At 29.2% G+C, this 20,171-nt stretch overlaps 1 protein-coding gene across 1 annotated transcript in view; it reads left to right on the top strand.

The window, feature by feature from the left end:
• Positions 1-428: 428 nt before the first annotated feature.
• LOC142331781 (uncharacterized) overlaps positions 429-20,171 on the top strand; it is a 416,977-nt gene continuing 397,234 nt past the window's right edge. The window contains exon 1 of the mRNA XM_075377877.1: positions 429-992. Within this exon, the coding sequence (XP_075233992.1) occupies positions 429-992 (564 nt within the window). The remainder of the gene's footprint in view (positions 993-20,171) is intronic.

Raw genomic sequence — 20,171 nt, 5'->3', positions numbered from 1 at the left:
TGGTTTAACTAAAATGCTAAAACGATTGGATGTAGTTAAAATGCTCTGTTAGCGTTTTAAAGCTAAGTACTGCAGCCAAAGCCGCAATCATTGCTAAAAGGATCGTACAAAATCTCCTTGCATGACGTCACTTTCATTCCTTTCACAATTAATTGTTAATCGTTTAAAATCACTCTTAGTTTTTATGATTGTTTATTTTATAGTTATCCGTAAAATCAAGTTAGTTAGCCTATAAATCCTTTTAAGGTAAATATGTTAAAAGTAATGTAGCTAAGTATTTTTAATTTATTTTAATTTTTTTGTCATATTAAATCCTAATAATTTTTTTTTTAATTTACAGATTGAAAATCTCTAAATACGTGATCTGATCGTGTTAAGAAATGAAGTGATTAATAACGAACTGAATAAAAAAATTTCTGTAAAGTGATATGTATAAAACGGTACGCCGTGGTGAAGCGGTACTCCAGTATCGGGTATTGGGGACAACAGCACCTCAACGAACACCAAGACGCACTGCATTCTTATTATTATTAACACTAATTTTAGGATGTGGTATAGTAGTTGCAGCGGTATTATTACCAGGTTTATTAAGATTACATACGTTTTCATTAGCACCACTACCGTTACAAGGTAGACACCTTATAGCATTATTACCAGTTAAAGATTCACCAGGTCGTTTTAACGCTTATCAAATAAATCCTCATCCATTATTACCCACAATGCACCCACATTTACAAACACATCCCACAACATCGACTACAACTTCGACAACTACAACAACCACAACAGAAGCTCCAACAACAACAACAACGACGACGACAACAACAATGCCAACAACTACATCAACAACATCCACAACAAAGTTACCTACAACAGTTACATTATTAAGAACAACAAATAGAGAATCAACACCAATAGAAATCAAAAGTAATGAAATTCAGCTCGCTGTTTCATCAAATCCAAAAACGCACACCATATATTCACGCTGGACGGTAAGTTTTCAATTTATTATTTTTTTTTTAACCTTAATATAAATTGAATTAAGATAAATTAATTTTAAAACGAACAGTCTATCTTATATCTTGATCAGCTGAATATCCTCCTTTGCAAGAGTATAAATATAATCTATCCTAGAACAAAGTACTACACAGGAAAAAAATTCCTTTAAATATATAATAGATACAGTGTAATTATATAGTGTCCCACGAAGAAACGTTTAGAACATTTTCTACTGGTGAAAATAATGAAAATAGTTCATAAAAAACATAGGTCTGGAAGCGGTTTATTTTTGAGTTATGGTTAACGAAAGAATTCACTCGGATTTCAGCTCCTCTAATATACAATAGCCATACTATAATTTTTAGAACCCAAAATAAGGAGTAAAGTTGGTGGTTTCTAATGTAATTTGAGATCTCTCTTTTTGTGTTTAACCTCTGGAACCACCACAAGGTATTATTTCAGAGGATGATATATATGAATGTAAATGAAGTGTAGTCTTTCAACAAACTAGAACAAATTGAAATCTTTTTTAACCCTAACATACATTAAAGAATAAAATAATGTCTAAGTCTAAGTTTGATATTGTAACCATTTAAACAAAACAATATTTCTATCAGTTTTAAATACTTTTGGAATATATATATTAATTATATACAGTAATTAGAATTTTCCGGAAATACTTCCAGAGCTAATTTAAACATTTTGAAACATTTCGAAAACATCAAACATGAAGTTATATGTATAACGAAATATTTCTTTTACCTTGATATCATCTACTCCTAAGGATAAAAGTGAAGTCACATTGAAATTATCGGTTCCCAAATTAATAAGCATATTTCTTTGATTTTATATGGTTTTGTTTGTTGTAAATTACAAGCACTTAGAGTCATAAAACACTATTTCGATTTCAATAATTAACTTTGTTAAATTGCTGATAAAAAATATACTTTATAACAAAACAAATAAAGTTTTTACAAGTATAAGTTCAAAACAAAATATATAAGAATGTGGCGAAATCGCATTAACATTTTAAATAAGTAAGAAATTTATTGTACAGAAAAATATAATTTAGAAAAAATATATTAATATAAAATGCAATAATAATACTTCGACAATTACAAAAAAATCTAGAAAAATTGAATAAGATAATTTAAAATGATAATTAATTTATGATTTATATTGATGTAATAGTAAAGAATAATACTATAAAGGAAGATGAAATAATAAAAATAATTCATGAAAAATAGCTGACAAAAAAAAGTTAATAAAACATGAATTAAAATTTTTTTAATTAAATAAAGTTTAGAAAATTTATTTTAGGCTTACAAAAATAAATTAAAAAGTGGTAATAATAAAATCAGGAAGAATATAATCTTATAATATTTCTTGTATGGAAAATATACACGTTCATCAAAACTGAATTGTGAAAATGTAATACGCACAAGCACATATAGATATAACTAGAAAAATCCCCTACGGCATGTTATCGAATACGAAGTGGGAGGTCGTTGAATGAGTTTGAAAGTAACTGAAATTACATCAAATCAAGTGAAGGAAAGATGAAATAAGTGAGGGGAATAAATGTGTACGAGGAGGACAGAATGACTACGAAGAGAATTATTTTTGTTTTGTTCATCTACGACCTCAATCTACAGAAAGGAGAGAAGGGTGATGAAAGTGTAGAAAGAGTAAAGTAAGAACAAGGGAGAGAAAGGGTGCGCTGAAATAACGAGCACAAGAGTCCCTCAGGATAGACAACTCATTAGAGAAGACGCCTTGTTTCATGTCCTGCTTCTGCTGCTGCTGCTACCACCACTACTATTACAGGAGAAGTAAGATCAGGTGCAAGAACACGAGCAAAACAGTAAGTCAGGCAGGAGGTTCAATAAGCTTTACATACAAAATACAATCGCTTCATTAATATTCAAGGTATTCTGTCGCCATCAAATTAGTTAATTCTAATTTGCATAATGCGATTTTGTTATAACATTTTATTATAAATCATTAAAATTTGACATTTTATTGTTCAGAAATAAAAGTAAAAATAAAAAAAGGAAAATTTAGACAACTTTGACCCGGCTTAATACGGCCTGTGTTAGCCGTATTAAATCGTTGAGTTTAAAAGATAGATAATTAGCTTCGTAATTATGATTAAAATCAATTATAAACTTATTTTATCTCATTCAATTTCAATATTAATATTTATTATACAAAACCTAATGTAAGGAAACTACAGAAAATCTATTCCTTTTACTTAGTATGAAATGTGAAAAAATAAAGAAATTTCTAAAAATTATTAGCATTTTATCACTGTTGATAGAACATTTAAAGAATCTTGGATAAATTTAAAAAATTAACGGATATTTTTTAAAAATAACTTTTTTTTCAGTAAGGAATGATTATTTCTTTAAAAAAATATATATATTTCGTTCCACTTGTTTGGTATTGACATAAACAAATATTCTTTTTTATTATTGGTAGCGGGATAAGTCGTTGAAATATATGATTAGGCGAGCACATTCCATCACGCTTATTTGGACTAAAATAAAAAGCAATTCCACTTTAATAAAAATAAATTTCTCTTTCCACATATTACATAATCAAAATATAAGGATTTTTTATTATACGATAAAGAGTTATGGTAGAAAAATTCTTTTATTACCATCCTTTTAACTCAAAAAAATGTCAATTGTAAGAAATTCATTTAAAAAATAAAAATAGATTAATTTATAGATAATCATACGAAGGCTTTCAAGGACGGAAGGATTTCATACAAAAGCTTTTTTTGTTCTTTTTCAAATGAAATTTTTATTGAACTCTATTTACTACTAAAAATTTGTGGATTTAACAATTTTTTTTTCATCTTTTTCATGATAACATTTTTTCTTTTAGATTAAAATTTATTCAATATAAAGAAAATACTAATTTTTTTAACACTTCCAATATTCGCAGACATAAACTTTTTAGATATTTTATTACCCAAGATTACTAGTAAGTTTAATTTTTAAAATTAAAAAAACATTCTTAAGATTTTTATTTCACCACATTTAACGAATTGGATGATTATTTATGAAAACATAAATAATACAAATAAATAAATAATAAAACATAATAAATAATACAAAACATAAATAAAACATACGGACTCCATACTTTAATTGTATTTTATTTGTGTATCTTACCGAAAAGGCTAATTTAACCGATTACGTTATGAATATACAGATTACTATTAAAGAATGAGTAATACAATCAAAGCCTTCTTGGTGAAGAAAACGTTCACTTCTAATCATCATTTACTGATTTGGGATTCATTCTCCTGAAATTTTATGTGGATATATCCAATAAAGTTGTAATTAACCTACATAGTAAGATATTTTTATCTAATTTTCTTTAACTCACAAACAATGTTTTTTTTTTTTTCATATTTGCCCTCAAATCTTCTTATCCCTAATTTAACATACTTTCTGACATTGCAGATTGGTGAAATTTTGCACAGTTACTAAGGTCGGGTGACAATACAATAATTCCACCATTACTTTTGCAAAAATCCTTCCGTACAAGATTAAAGTAACGGTGCGGGTGTAAAAAATTCCAAAATCTGCAATTTTTTTCATTACTTTCTACAGTAAATGTTTAATTGAAAATTGATATTTTATAAATATATTAGAAATTTCAATATATGATGTTATCTTTTGAAATCCAAATTAATTTACTAATTAAATTCATGCAATGTATGATAATAATTTGATTAAGATATGACTAAAAAGTATAAAGCAAGTTTTTACAATTTTTGTAATATTATTTTCTAATATTGAATGGTGTCAAGACTCGTTTGAGCATAAATTATTTTTGTGATATACTAACCAAGGAAAATTTATTAGAAAGGAAACAGAAATTATCAATTGAAGAAAAAGTATAAAAGAAACATGTTAAAAACGATTATTTATAAATAGGAGTGAAATAAATATCTCTTAATTGTTAAATAACCTTATTTAAAATTTTATGTGTAAAGATATTTCGAGCAATATGATAAACAGTTTTTTTTTTTTTTGTTAAATAGTCAGGATGCATCTAAGAAACACTGTTCAACTGAAAAAAGAAAGTTTTCATTGGAGTATTTTTAAAATCAAAAACAGAAATCTAAACCTAATCTAAAAATGTTAATGTGGACACCACATGACTTTCTTGTACGTCTATTAAGTTACATATGCACATAGCTGCTACACTTCATTTAAACTTATTTCATTTGAAAGTGTGATACGATCCTCTAATTCTTTAATAAAAGTGGACAGTTACACAATTGCAAAATATTAGTTTTTATTAACATAAAATATTTATACAGTTATTAATTCAATAATCTTAGCTGAAATATTAGGTTAGAGTAAATGTCCCTTGATTACTCAATAAATGGTAAACAATTTTTTTTTTATTAATTGGATTTATTAATCCAATAATAAAAACCGATTATTCTACACCGTAAAGTCAAAATTAAGATTTAAAAAAAGTTAAAATCCGTATCCTTTATATTTTGGGCTTTTTTCAAGCAATAGTCGATTGCAATCAAAACGGAAGGTGCACAATTAGATATTACAACAGTTCTAAATATAAAATTTCAACGTCCTACGAGTAGTCGATTTGGAGTTATGCGAGATACGTATGTACGTATATATAGACATCACACCGAAACTAGTCAAAATGAATTCAAGGATGGTCAAAATGGATATTTCCGTTGAAATATCGATTTCAACGGTATTGAAAAAAACCGACTTTTTCAATATCACAATACTTTCTATATTTCGTACAAGGAAGTAAAAATATAAAGAACCAAAAATAAATAAAAAATAAAAGTGAATAATTTTCATGTTCTTCCATCTGCTTGATAACAGGAGGGACGTCCGAAGGTTGAAACGTCTCTACGTGCTTGACTAAGGGACTGCTGTATGACAGTTTGCAATTACTATCGCCAAATCTAGTGCTATTATTTTTATTTTTTATTTGTTAATATTTGTTTTTGTGAACTATGAAGTGTTGGCAGAAATATATTTTTTAATGGACTTTAAGATTACTGATAACTATTATTATGAATTATTTATTATGGGAGTTCTTTAACTCTTTATCATCTGCTTCCTATCAAACGTCTTACTTATGGTTCTACTTAAGGAGCAGATTGTAAATATACTGGCTGTTGAACAAAAAAAAAAAGAAAATAAGTTTTTCCATGAAAAAAATATCAACATGGAACAGGAATATCTATGGATATTTTACAAACAATGTTACCTGATTGATCGATCAAGTTTTACGAATGAAAATATATTCTCAATTTGACTTTTCAAATTATAAATTCAATTTTATAAGCATTTTATTATTTAGGTTTTAATTTACTTAATCACGATTTTCGATTCTTTAATTGAACTTAGTTTCGTTTAGTTAAATGTATATGTGAGCTTTATTGGGGGGAGGTTATATTAAAGTTAAAGAAACGAAACTAAGATCAATTAAAGAATTGAAAATCGTGATTAAGAAGATTAAAACATAAATAATAAAATTCTTATAAAATTGCATTAATAATTTGGAAAACCAGGTTGAAAAAAAAAACCGGTAAAAGGTTGTCGGGAAACCAACATTTTTTCCGGCGCTGTGACGTATATTCAGCAAAAAATTTAAATGGGAATAATACAATAAAATTACGTAGTAAAGTAAAATTTGTTTAACTTTAAATAAAAATTATAAATACAGCTTTTACGAACGTAAAAATCCAACAATATTAAGTGCTGTGAAAATATTAATATTTTACATAAAATAAATGAAAATAAAGTAGTATATTGGCATTAAGATTCAGAAAATATTTTTTTGACTCTCCGAACATTTGGGGGATCCCGAACATCAAGGGAAATTGTTTATTGATTAAAATATTCAGTAAAATTAATTTCAAATAAAATCGAAATAAAAAAAAAAGTTTTCGATTTTTTTTTTAAATTCGGGAGCTCCCACATAGGGAGGTATTAAGTTATTTTAGTATCTTTATTGCTTAATAAATTACGTTTTGAGCATTAAAAATTTTAAATTGTGAATATTTTTTTCATTTTGGAGGTTTCCATACTTTTTTAAAATTTAAATATTAAAAAAAAGTTTTTTTTTGAGTAGAATGGACCAAAAATTTTATAGTGGTTTTAAGTCCTAGTTATGTACAAAATCTAGATACAAAAAACTCCCATTAAATCATTTTCTAAAGTACGATGTAGGTAAAAAATTCAAAATTAATTTTTTGGTGAGGGGGTGAATATTAATAACAAATTTTTTGTAATTTGGGATCTTGATAAAAAAAAAAATCAACTATTTTTAGAAAACGTTTTTGACTGAAATGGGCCAGAAAAGATTTGAAATTTTATTTCGTCCAAAACACATCTCTTTTTGTAATTTTTCAAAAATCTAATACATTTTTTGCCCCCCCCCCCGAGCCTAGTACCTGTTTACCAGGTTTGATGAAAATCGGTAAATTAGTCCCAGAGTTATAAGACGAAATACAGGCCAACTTGCATACGTACGTACATACACACGCTCAAACGCCCTTTTGATAAAAGTTAGAATTTTCGTACTTGGGAACATTAGAATAATAACTTTTTTCGCTGTTTATTTACAATTTATTTAAATTTTTTTTTTTTTAGAAAAAAATGTTTTTTTAAATGCTCTTTAAGATATAAAATTAAAAAAAAGATTAGTTTTTTTAGATTTTTTTGACCGATCTTTATACCTTCCCCCTACAGTTGTGAGGTATGACTTTCCCGCAGCGTATGAGTATATCGCTATACTAGAAAGTAATTATCAATTACGAAAATCGTTTGTCAAACGCTATACTTTAAAAATCTGACTAATGAAATAAATTACATTAATTATGTTTTATAAGATACTCTATTTTCAACCCTAAAATTTATATAGGCGGTTCGCAAAAATCGTCATATTCTTCCACACTCTCTCTCACTGCGCGCGCGCGTGTGCGCGCGCGTGAATCACTCTGTTTAAGCTTGCAGCAAACAAAATGATTTTAAATAATAAAAAATATTTGAAAACTTGTTTTATATACACACACTTACGTCACGTCACGTTTCTCGATTTAATTTTACGCTAATGGATATGGTAGCAGATTTATTTTTTTTATCTTAATCAGATATTCCACAAGAGAAGTAGTATCATTCACTTTGTTTATAGCAAATGACATCGTAAAATGTCACAACATAAAAACCTAGAACTCTTACGGAATAAATAATTAGTATCATTTACTTTACATAGCCAAACAATTTAAAATTTAAAGAATATTTTTAAAAAAATTCTAATTTAAAACGTTTTTTTTTAAATAGATAAACCGAACGGATGTGCAACTAAAATAAAAAATACTAATTTTTAATAATATTGCTTATCTGTAACGTTATTTAACCATTCTCATTGCAATGATCTTCTACTCATAAAGACTTTGATACTTTCATCAAATATCGGCGTCACCAGTTTTCTCTTCAAATCGGTGGCTTTTGGAACGAATTTTTTTTCATTTTCATTTACGAGCTACTGGATTACTTAAGTTAAAAGTCAAAGAAGATCTACTAACTGACTACAACATAGAAACTACTGGCTGCCAGGTGTCCCTTATTCATCAAGTATTTTCTGGAAAAGGTTCTCGTTCCCCATCATGCGATGCCACATGAATTCGATGTAATAGAATTTTACGTGGGGCCTGGCAGTTCCTTTATGCTTTTTATTCTACCATTTGAGCGACCCCAATGTGTATTATTTTTTTCTTAAATACACATTCATTTCGATGTTTACATTGAAAAAAAGCACAACATATTTTTTTATGTTTTAACTTTGTATCACGAATTAGACTTTCAGCGAATTATTTTGTCGCAGTTAGCCTACGGATATCCAAAAAGAAAGGGTTATTTTCGTGCGGTCTTATTTTTATCATTTAGATTATATCTTTTTTTATCGTTAAAAAATTTTATGTGAAAGGGAAATAAAATCTTATTTCCTCCAAAAAGCAGTACGTTGGCATTTTCTGGCTATCTCATTTTTCTGTTAGCCTCGGATTCACCGCAAGGTGATTCCGGAGGCTAACAGGGAAAATCCTCGGAAGAGAATGAGAATGACCGACGATTATTATCGTAGTTTCTACTAAAATTAGCAATTTTAATCAAAAAATTTGATTTAGTTATCAAATGAGTCGCGATAATGCAAAAAAACAAGATGGGCCTATATCGGTTTAGGCCTACTTTTTGCAATAACTCTGTTGTTTGTCGTCGGATTTTTGACGAAGTTGTCGTTTTGTTCAAAAGAAATTCTTCATAATTTTTTATTATACAACACAATTAAATAAATATAATAATTCCTAAGATATTTAAGATTGAAAAATTGAAACGACCGCCATTTTAAAATTTGTCAACTGAGTATCGTTATTTTTTTCCTATTAAAAAATTTTAGTTAAAAATAAATTACAAAATTTTATTACGTTATCTCCAACCGTTCTTGAAAATTAATTTTTTTCTTTAAAAACGCAAAATGACGGACAGACAGAAAAATATGCGTTTTCGGACCTATGATCACTGGACATAGGAATATTTTTACCAAATTTCAAATATGTATTAATGTTCAGGTAGTCTGGAGCTGGTTATTAAAAAACAGGACAATATAAATCCTTCCGGAATTGTTTGTTTTTTCGTTTGGAGCAGTTATGAAACGGTTAAGATTTGCAAAATAAAACCCATACCCAAACTTTTGACCGATTATTACCTATAGCTTTATTTAACTTTATGAATGTAAATTGCAGTTTCTTAAAATGTACAACTGTAGAAGTAGATAGATTAAATAAATCGAAAAACATATTTTTCTCGAAAGGAAGAGAAAATTACAATTTTATATGTAAATTAATTAATTAATTTTTTTTTTTGCCTTCAGTCATTTGACTGGTTTGATGCAGCTTTCCAAGATTCCCTATCTAGTTCCACTCGTTTCATTTCGGTATACCCCCTACATCCTACAACTCTAACAATTTGTTTTACATATTCCAAACGTTACCTACCTGTACAATTTTTCCTATCTAGATGTCCTTCCAATATTAAAGCGACTATTCCAGGATGCCTTAATATCTGGCCTATAAGTTGTCTCTTCTTTTAATTATATTTTTCCAAATGCTTCTTTCTTCATCAATTTGTCGCAACACCTCTTTATTTGTCACTTTATCCATTCATCTGATTTTTAACATTCTCCTATAGCACCGCACTTCAAAAGCTTCTAATCTTTTCTTCTCAGGTACTCCGATCGTCCAAGTTTCACTTCCTTATAAAGGTACACTTCAAACATATACTTTAAAAAATGTTTTCCTGACATTTAAATTAATTTTTGATGCAAGCAAATTATATTTTTAACTGAAAGCTCGTTTCGCCGATGCTATACGGCATTTTATATCGCTCCTGTTTCTTCCATCTATAGTATCTCAAATAACAAAATTCTTCTACCTCTGTAATCTTTTCTCTTCCTGTTTTTATATTCATTAGTCATTTTTCTATCTCTATACTTGAACCCTAAATTTTTTTAAATTCTGAAAATTTTATTCCAGTCTACGTTATCAGATGACTTTTATAAGTCTATAAATGCCATGTATGTCAGTTTGGTTTTCTTTAATCTTCCTTCTAATATTTATCTGAGTGCTAAAATTGCTTCTCTTGATCCTATACGTTTCCTAAAACCAAATTGTTATTCTCCTAATACTTCTTTATTTATTATTTAATCTCATTAAATCTAAATTTTAAACAAACCGAGAGTTTTCTTGATTGTAATGTTTTAAATACCTAATAATGATAATTAACATTTTTTCTGTTGATTTCCTTCCTACATTCGATCAAACTGTTACTTTTATTTGGTATTTATAATATTAAATAATAATAAAATCATTACTGGTTAATTTATTACAATACATAAAATAAATTTTAGAATACATCTCGCGTAAAATTAATATTGTTTACATAAAAGAATTACAGAAATAATTATTAAGCTAATAAATTTACTTCTTTTGTGTTATTGTATTTGTTTATACAGAAGTTATGCATTTGTTACATTGAATTATGTTGGTGTTCGTTGTACACGTATATACCGTGAAGTACTTTTTACTTTATATTCTCATTTTTATCATTTTATACTTCATATTTTTCCATTTGTTTATAATAAAACCTAGTAGGCATGTATAAAAAAAAAAATGGCAAACAATGAGAATGGATATTTCAACAAGATTTTAAGCCTTGTATAAAATTCAAGTACTTCGTTAAACCTATTCATAATGTCTTTTGTAATTCATATAAAATTAAACAATATTAGACGATTATTTATGCATATATCTTGTTTTCTGTTACATAAGGAAAAATAAACCATTTTTTAAATGAAATTACATTACATTTAATGGAAATAACGAATATATATTCTTTTTATTCATAGCAAATTAATAAAAAGATTTAAATGCTCTTTGATGTTCTCATCAAACTTTTACGGTTAATAGAAACGATTAGTCTGGGATTTTGTTTTGTTCATATTATTTATACCTTCTAGATTAACAAAAGTTTATTTACTTACGTTCGCTAACCTCAACTAATTGTCATATTTAGATTATTGAAATAATAAATATTTGACGGCCTCCGTGACGCGATTGGTGGCGTCTCGGCTTTTCATCCGGAAGTCCCGGGTTCAAATCCCGGTCAAGCAAGGCATTTTCATAAACGCTACAAACCTCTTCTTCTAGGGCAATACCTAACAGTTGTACCGGAGGTTAAACAAACAAAAACAAAAAAAATAAAATAAAATAATTGCAATAATTACTGAATTTATTATTTAAATACTCAAAATATTACTGTGTTAATTAGCTACGGTTAGCGAGCGAGGTGAGCGTAGGTAAATTTTGGTTAAATTATATTTATAAGATAAATAAATTTAAATGGTATATTGAATGAGTTCTTATCATGTTCAAAACTTATTTGGCGGAAAAAAAATAATTTTTTTAATTTTAAAATTATTTTTATGTCCAAAATCAAGGAAATATAATGATAGTTCAGGGGAATTTGGGGGGCAGAGCTCTTCATTTTTAAAATATACTGTCATAAATGTAAAATTATAATTTTACATTCCTATAATTAAAAAAAAAAAAAATTGAAAAAATCGAAATAAAAATGTTTTGACAAAAAAATTTTTTTTACTTTTTTCTCCCATAATTTTTTTTTTCATAATAATTATTTTTGGGTTAATTTGGGCATGAATGTTTGGGTGTCATAAATTGAAAACGTACCTTTTATATACAACGAAATAATAACTGATCACTCATTGTGGATAGCAGTTTGGGAAAATTTCCATTGAAGTTTCATTTTACATTTTACATTCAATTTCATTTTACATTTTTAAAAGTTTTATAACACAAAAATATCCCTGCAACAAATATATTAATTTTTGGAAAAGACTTAACTGTTACAATCAGAAGAAAACAGGTAGATATTGAAATTACACTAGTGCAAAATGCTAACCTTGAATACAAAGTTGCCATCTAAAGATATTAAATTTATTCATTAAAAAAAACAAAAAAAAAAAACTATTAATCCTTTTACTTCGTTTTATTTCTGTTAACCATGGTAAAACAAAGCGATTTCTGAGTTCAGATCTGTATACTTTTAAATATTTTAATTTATAGTTATTATTAAATTATTATTATTGCAATTAGCTTAAATACATAATACAATAATATATTTATTGTACTTTTATGGTTTTGATTAGTTATTTTGGTATTGTGTTGCCAAGAAGTCAGGAGAGTTGACTTCAGAAAAAATTCAGGAAATAAAACAACATGGTAACGCCTTATGGCAAGCCAGATGGGATGTGAATAGGCAGAGAATAGGCAGTATACGCATGATCTCATCCAAATGTTGTAGGTTTGCAGAACGCCTCTTGGGTACACCCTAATAAATATGTGACGCAGTTTCTTTCTGGCAATGGGGCTTTTCGGGACCGACTTCAGAAGTTCGGCCTGGCGGACTCGGGCGTGTGTCCGCAGTGCAAACAATTGGACCATGTCCTTTATCAGTGTTCAAAGTACGAATTGATGCTAACGGAGACCATTTGTCGGCTGGATATTATCGGGTCGACACTTGATCTCCATATCAACTCGATAAGTAAGGCCGATTGGATGATAGTAGAAAATTTATCATTTACTTGGCAAAAGAGAGAATTACCGAAGGAATTTAGGGGTCCGCCTGTGATTTTTCTGTTTTGTTTTGGTTGTTTCTGTGCGGTTTGTCGATCGTTACTTATTGTTGTTATTTTTGTGTTAGTTATCTTACTCTTTTGATTTATTTTATTGTGTTTTATTTTATGTTCTTGTCTCATTAGTGTTATATCATTTTCGTCATATTTTGTCTGTTGTATGTCGAACTCAATTAACCTATTCCGAGTGGTTAGTTTCAATTCTTTTACTTGTTAGTCTTTCAATCTTGTTTATTTAAGCCTTGATATTTGTTTTATTCATTAGACTTCTTAATTAATAGTACACCAATGTTGCTTGTGGCATTCACATCGGTGGCATCCTGGATGAGGTTAAGACTGAAAGGTGTCATAACCGAGGTATTGAAGATGATCTCCGGTAAAGCCCATGACGGCTACGTAAGGAAGGGGTGGTCGTAACCATGGTCTTTCACCTACGGGGTAAGGATTTCGATACTGGATTGTCAAAAGTTAAAAAAAATTATGCCTTCATGAAAAAGAAGTAACCGTTTTTAATATTCAAAGTTTGCTAAAAGAAAGAGAGTATCTAGGTCTTCTGAACCAGCTTAAGTGCGCGATTCTCGGTTAGCTGCAGACGAGTTCATAATGATGTCATTTTAGAGCTAACATGGCCACATAAGAATAGAATTGGCTTAAGCTATAATGTACGGATTAAATACTCCAATCGTAACATAGCACCGTGACAGAAATGATTATACTGTCATACTCGGAAATGGAAATGGGTACTGTCATACCCCAAAACGGATAAGATTTTTTGACAGGAAAGGTTCATTTACCTCCAATTCAAGAACCGTGAAGGAACTTGAAACACTGCTGAATGGAGATCATCCTAAATCTAAAGATTGTGTATATAAGAGCCTACAACAGCCCTGTCAAATTAATTCGTTTGGAGATTTATCAGTATTATTCCCACAACCATGAGAATAAGAAACACAGTGGAGTCCAAGGGTTCCTCCCAGATACTTATAAATAAATGCAATAATTTGATCCTTTTTCAAATTTATTGTAAATCTAAATTATTATTGTAAATCTCCACACAGAACGCTAATTTAGCTAATTAGTGGTGTTGTAAAAATACATTATACGCATAGTTGTAAACTTTCATGAATTTATGTATACTTGAATAAATAAAATAAAAAAGCAATATTATTATTATTATATTTTTAATAGAGTAATGAGTTGTGCTTTAATTTGAGACACTTTTCATCTGATCTCCATCTACTTAGGAAAATGAAAGTAAATAAATTTGAATTATGATCTTCATTTTCAATGTTTTTAATCATAATAGAGATGACATGATGTTTATTTAAAACGGTATTAATTTTAAATAACTTTGAAGTTGTTTAAAACGATTTTAACTACAACTTGGCTACTGTATAATATAAATTAGTATTTCCGTACAGTCTGTGTAAAGAATACTATACCTTCTAGTCGGATTAATAAACTTCCAGTTGGAATTTATTCTATGAATATTAAATTTGTAATAAATATTTGTAAGTTATGTAACCCACACACATAGAAACAGGAGTATATACACATAATAACAAACACTTTTGGAGCAATGAGGAAAAAGTGCTTTTGCTAATTACTGTATTTAGAAAGAATTTATTGACCGAAAGCATGAAATGACATAACAAAAACACTTCTAAATTATTTAATAATTTATTAAATTTGGAACTAATTCTTCAAAAGATTTTCAAAGCTAATTGCTAGCAATTCCTTTGTAAAATTTTCTGTAGCACTGTTAGTAATGGCAACTGCATCGAAGAATACAGTACACCCGCTAAAATATCTATTGTTTTATTTTAACCTCCGGGACCACCGTTAGATACTACTTCAAAGAATGAGGATGAGTTGAATAACAATCTAGTGTGTAAAAATGCCATGCCTGACCGCGGGATTCGAACTCGGAACCTTGGGATGAAAGGCCGAGACGCAACCACTCCCACCACCGAGGCCGCTAAAATATTTGTTAAAGATTAATTGCCTTATGCATTTTTCTTGGTAAATACATTAAAAAGCAAAAACTAAAAAGTTACAACAAATTTAAAAACTCACAAAAAAAGCTGAAAAGGGCTTATGCAATGACGAACAATACACAAAACATAGATTACACAGCTGTGTATTGGTATACCCTTATACGGCTGTGAAATGACCGTGTACATGGGATGTACGGGCTATTCTTAAAATTCTTATTGACCTGATATGATAAAAAAATTATTTTTTATGAAGGATATTAATTAGAGTATTGATAAATGTTTTTCTATTTCACAGAACCCTTCACAAATTCTTTGATAAACCTATATTTTTCACTGTTCATATTTTTGCTTTTGATTAGCAGGTATTTAACCGATCCAAAGTTCCAAGATTCAAACCCCAGTAAAGACTGTTACTTTTATACTGGTTTGTATACTAGATCGTGAATACCGGTGTTCTTTGGTGGTTGGGTTTCAATTAACCACACATATTAAGAATGGTCGACCTGAGACTGTAAAACACTACACTTCATTTACATTCATACATATCATCCCCTAAAGTAATACCTTACAGTGGTTTCGGAGCTAAACAGAAAAGAAAGAGAGAGAGTGAGAGAGAAGTATTTGACCGTAATTGTAGTGTTATAGTCAGCACATGTTAGTATTTCTTCCCCAGTCAACAAATACGTCGATGTTAGGTTTGCGTGTCCAATCCTGTGAGTCATTTAACAACGCATCTTCTCTTCTTTTTTTGTGACTTTATATTTTTGAGAATCCTTTAATACATATAATTTTGTTGAATCAGTTCTCCATTCCATATTCCTCTTCTTTTCGGTGGCGGAAGTTACCGCAACTCTTGCATCTTTTGATGTTATATGAGAGAGGTCCTCTTCCACGACTTTGGGAGCGGTATGTGCAGCAGCGTTCACGGCCTTATTTCTTGTGATGCTGCAGTGACTGGATATCCACATGAACACTCACTTCTGTTTTCTTTAATAAATTAAATTATTGTTATTATTATTGTTTTTGAAGTACAGAACCATCTTCCGAATTGCCATTTTTATTTTTAAAAAATGAGGATTACTTTTGAAAGATTTAGTAGATAAAATTTTCTGAGTGATGGGAAGCTGGCCCAAAGCTTTAACGTCACAGTTTTCAGGCAACGAAAGCCTGCCTGCTTGTCACCTTCTACCATCCTGCTACGTAATTCGCATGCCGCTATAAACCTAGGGGTCAAGGCAAGGACTCATGGAAATAAAATTTGCTAACAGAGTAAAACACCACTCTTGGTAAAAAAAAAAATAACCAATAGGTTTTTGTTTAAGTTTCATTTTTTATGTATTTGATAATGTATAAATTTCACTTTTTTAAATAAAAAATCAAAACTTTATTTATTTGATTTTTTTTCATTTAAAAAAAGCGGACAACACAGTTGTAGGACTTTCCCATCAGGTGGCTATGCTGCGTTCCGCGAAAGTCCTACAACAATGTGTTGTTTCTGATGCACGGCTTACACATACAACATAATTTAAAATATTTATCATTTTATTTAATTCAATGATTCTAATTAAAGCGCGTGCGCATACCGTATTTAATTCGCGCGGGTGTGGCGGTACTAGCGGCGACAGTCGAAAATAACTAAACTAATGTAATTACAACCTACATAGAACACATTCCGCTTGTACGGTCAGCCGAATGGTGTAGCCTCTAGGCTTAACGTACCAGGTACCGAGTGATCGAATTCGACACCAGCTAGATCGAGTTACTTTTTTACATTTTAAATATTATTCATTTATTTAATTCTACTGCTCATCTGTAACGTCACAACATAATAGTTGTTTAGAGCATTTTTTGGGATAAGATTGCAATTTTGCCAAAGGTTTTTTGTAGATATTATTATCTTTTAATTGTTAACAAATATGCCTAAGAGAAATATGACCTTAATTGGGTGAAATCTCGAGATACTGAGGGTGATCTTGTTCTACAAAGTCACCCGCTTGACCTTTTAAGTTGAAACTTTAATGGCATCTATACCTCATATATAACAGTAATCTGATCAAGTTTGGTTGATATCGGTCCAGTAGTTCTGAAGATGTAAGGTGATACATAGGCCAACACCGAACACGCACCCGCATATACGAACATTAACATCCGGAAAATTTTTCATCCGGTTTTTTGGGTTCTTTAGGTGTCAAAACGTCAAGATCCGGTGAAAACCGCATATGCCCAAATTGGACCGATTACAATACTTTCCTTTCTAAAGCTGTAGCTTTGCTACAGCGCTATACAGACGAAAAAGTAAAAATAAATAAATCGAAAACTTTAGCAGAATGAAGTGATATAATACCGGTCATTTTCGTGTTATTATAAAGCGAGTTTTAACACTATTTTTATATACATATATAACACTTTGAATGGATAAAAGAAAACAAGTTAAAACGAATACTACATTTTACGTATAATCTAAAAAGTATTGTTGTAAAAAACGATTTAAAACAAAATCTCAAACGGTGAAAAAGAATACACAAAAAAAGTTGGAATACATAAGTTAATTTAATGTGTAAATTTTTTAAATTCGCAAAGACACTGGAATAAAAGCTTTTTTACAGTTTGTAAAAGTCGACATAATTTATGTAAATTGTTATTTATATTTCTTTTAGGTCTTGTTATGTATGACCCATTACTTATCTTTATTATTAATATTACACCAGATATTAAAATTAATAATGTTTTTCTTTCATTTTTTTTTAAACAAACAGTACAGGGAACATCTGAATTATGCATATTATAACTGGATTATTATTTGTGGGTTTTTTCTGTTTTAAAGTAAAAAAATTATATAAATTTAATTTTATAACTACGAAATAATGGTCTTGTTTTTATTACAGCATTTAAATTTTACAGTCTAAGCCAAAATTTTCATTAATATTTTTTTTTTTATTTTTTTTATTTTTATGACTTTATTTAATTACGAATGATAAGTTATTTTTATTTCGTAAACATGTGTACTTTGCAACATATAATGTGTAATGAAACAAAAAAAAACCATATTAGTTGACCTGTACTTGGGGTGTTGAATCTTAACACCCCAAGTTAATCATAACTTGTTTCTTAATAATGTAAAACTTGAAGGTACCTGTATGTCACCAGTATATTATTTTACAATCCAACCACTTTTCTGTTCGGTATACAATTTAATTTCATTTATACTATATACCTTTAAAAGATTAAATTATAACCTTCTTTTACTGCTTTTTAATTTAACTTCACATTATACGTCCTTCTGAGATTCGTAAAAAAAATTCTGCAAATATTTTCTGTTATCCATCTAATAATTAATTAATCTTTTCGGTGAACTCGCCCAATTTGGTGTTTTTAAAACTAAAAAACAAATGGATTATAATTTATCAACCAATATCAAATAATAGCAATTTCAATCAGTAATGGTTATTAGAATTCATTTTATTTTGATAAGGTAAATATGAAAATGCGACTAATAATTAAAATTTAAAGAGGCCGATATAAAAGTTTGTATGAGATTGTATTTGAAAAAGAAAACCTGCAGAGTTTATTTAAAATACAATAAATAATATATCAGAACTGAGAATAGGAAGAAGTAATCTTAAGGTCACGTATTACGAAGATACGAGTATAAGAGTTGAAATTTTAGCAAACGTCTTGCAAGGCCTCACACCCTCCGTTTGGTCCATCAATCGAACCGATAACCCAAATTGAACATTTAGGACTAAAGACAGGATTGTTTACAATTCTAACTATCGATTATCGGTTCTATATCTTGTCATTCCATAGTTTTTATATTACTATTCAGCAATATGAGGAATACGAAATTTGTACTCTATTATCTGTTTATTTTATTTCTTATTATTAAGAATTTATTTTTTGTACTTTTGTTAAAAGTTAGAAACAGACAAGCTGTTTGCATATGCATCTACTGTATGCGTTTTGGTAAAAAGGAAATTATAAAAAATTGAATGCAAGTGACAGTATTTACTAATTATTCACGTTGGGTATCTCCCCGTCAACTGATGACGTAACTGAGAACCTCCATAATAAAACACGGAGATAGAAAGAGAAGAAATGAGAGAGTTCTGAATGCCATCTAGCGATATCCATTTAAATTAACGGACATCGGTCCAATCTCCACATGTTTGTGTTTTTTATGCGTTACCAAAATAATTTGATTATTAGTCCAAACCAATAACTAAATTCTCTCTCTCTCTCTCTCTCTCTTTCTCTCTCTCTCTGTGTGTGTGTGTGTGTACGGAGTGATCAATGATAACGTACCGATTAATCATTTTCTTCCTTCAGTTTACTTTCCATCGATCATATATAACTAAATCACATTTTATATCAATTCATTCGAAAAATTAAACTGCCAGTAGTTCCTAATTTTTAAAAACAACCATCCGGACTGAAATAATTATTACTTGAAAAACAGCCAGTAACTGGTCGTTCACAATTTAAAATTTTTTAGCGATAATTTTAAACAGTGAAAAGCAATAAATATATATACACCTTAGACGTGGAGATATAACTCCATGTCTGTTGTTCTATCTCAGATGAGAACTCAACAGATGCACTCAAATCTGTTGAGTGATCCCGTAGAGGAAGACAGCCATCATGTTACGTTACCGGTCACCACGACATCCCTTGCGTACCTTCTTTCTTTTTCCTGTTTTCCTCCCGTTATTACCATTCAGATAATACTTCAGAGGATAAATGAGGATGATATGTATGAGTGTAAATGAAATGTAGTCTTGTACACTCTCAGTTTGACCATTCCTGAGATGTGTGGTTAATTGAAACCCAACCACCAAAGAACACCGGTATTTACTATCTAGTAGTCAAATCCGTGTAAAAGTAACTGGCTTTACT

Source organism: Lycorma delicatula, chromosome 10 (assembly GCF_047948215.1).
Source record: "Lycorma delicatula isolate Av1 chromosome 10, ASM4794821v1, whole genome shotgun sequence".
Taxonomy (NCBI): domain Eukaryota; kingdom Metazoa; phylum Arthropoda; class Insecta; order Hemiptera; family Fulgoridae; genus Lycorma; species Lycorma delicatula.
The sequence above is the reverse complement of the archived record's forward strand: the minus strand, read 5'-3'. Positions and strand labels throughout refer to the sequence as shown.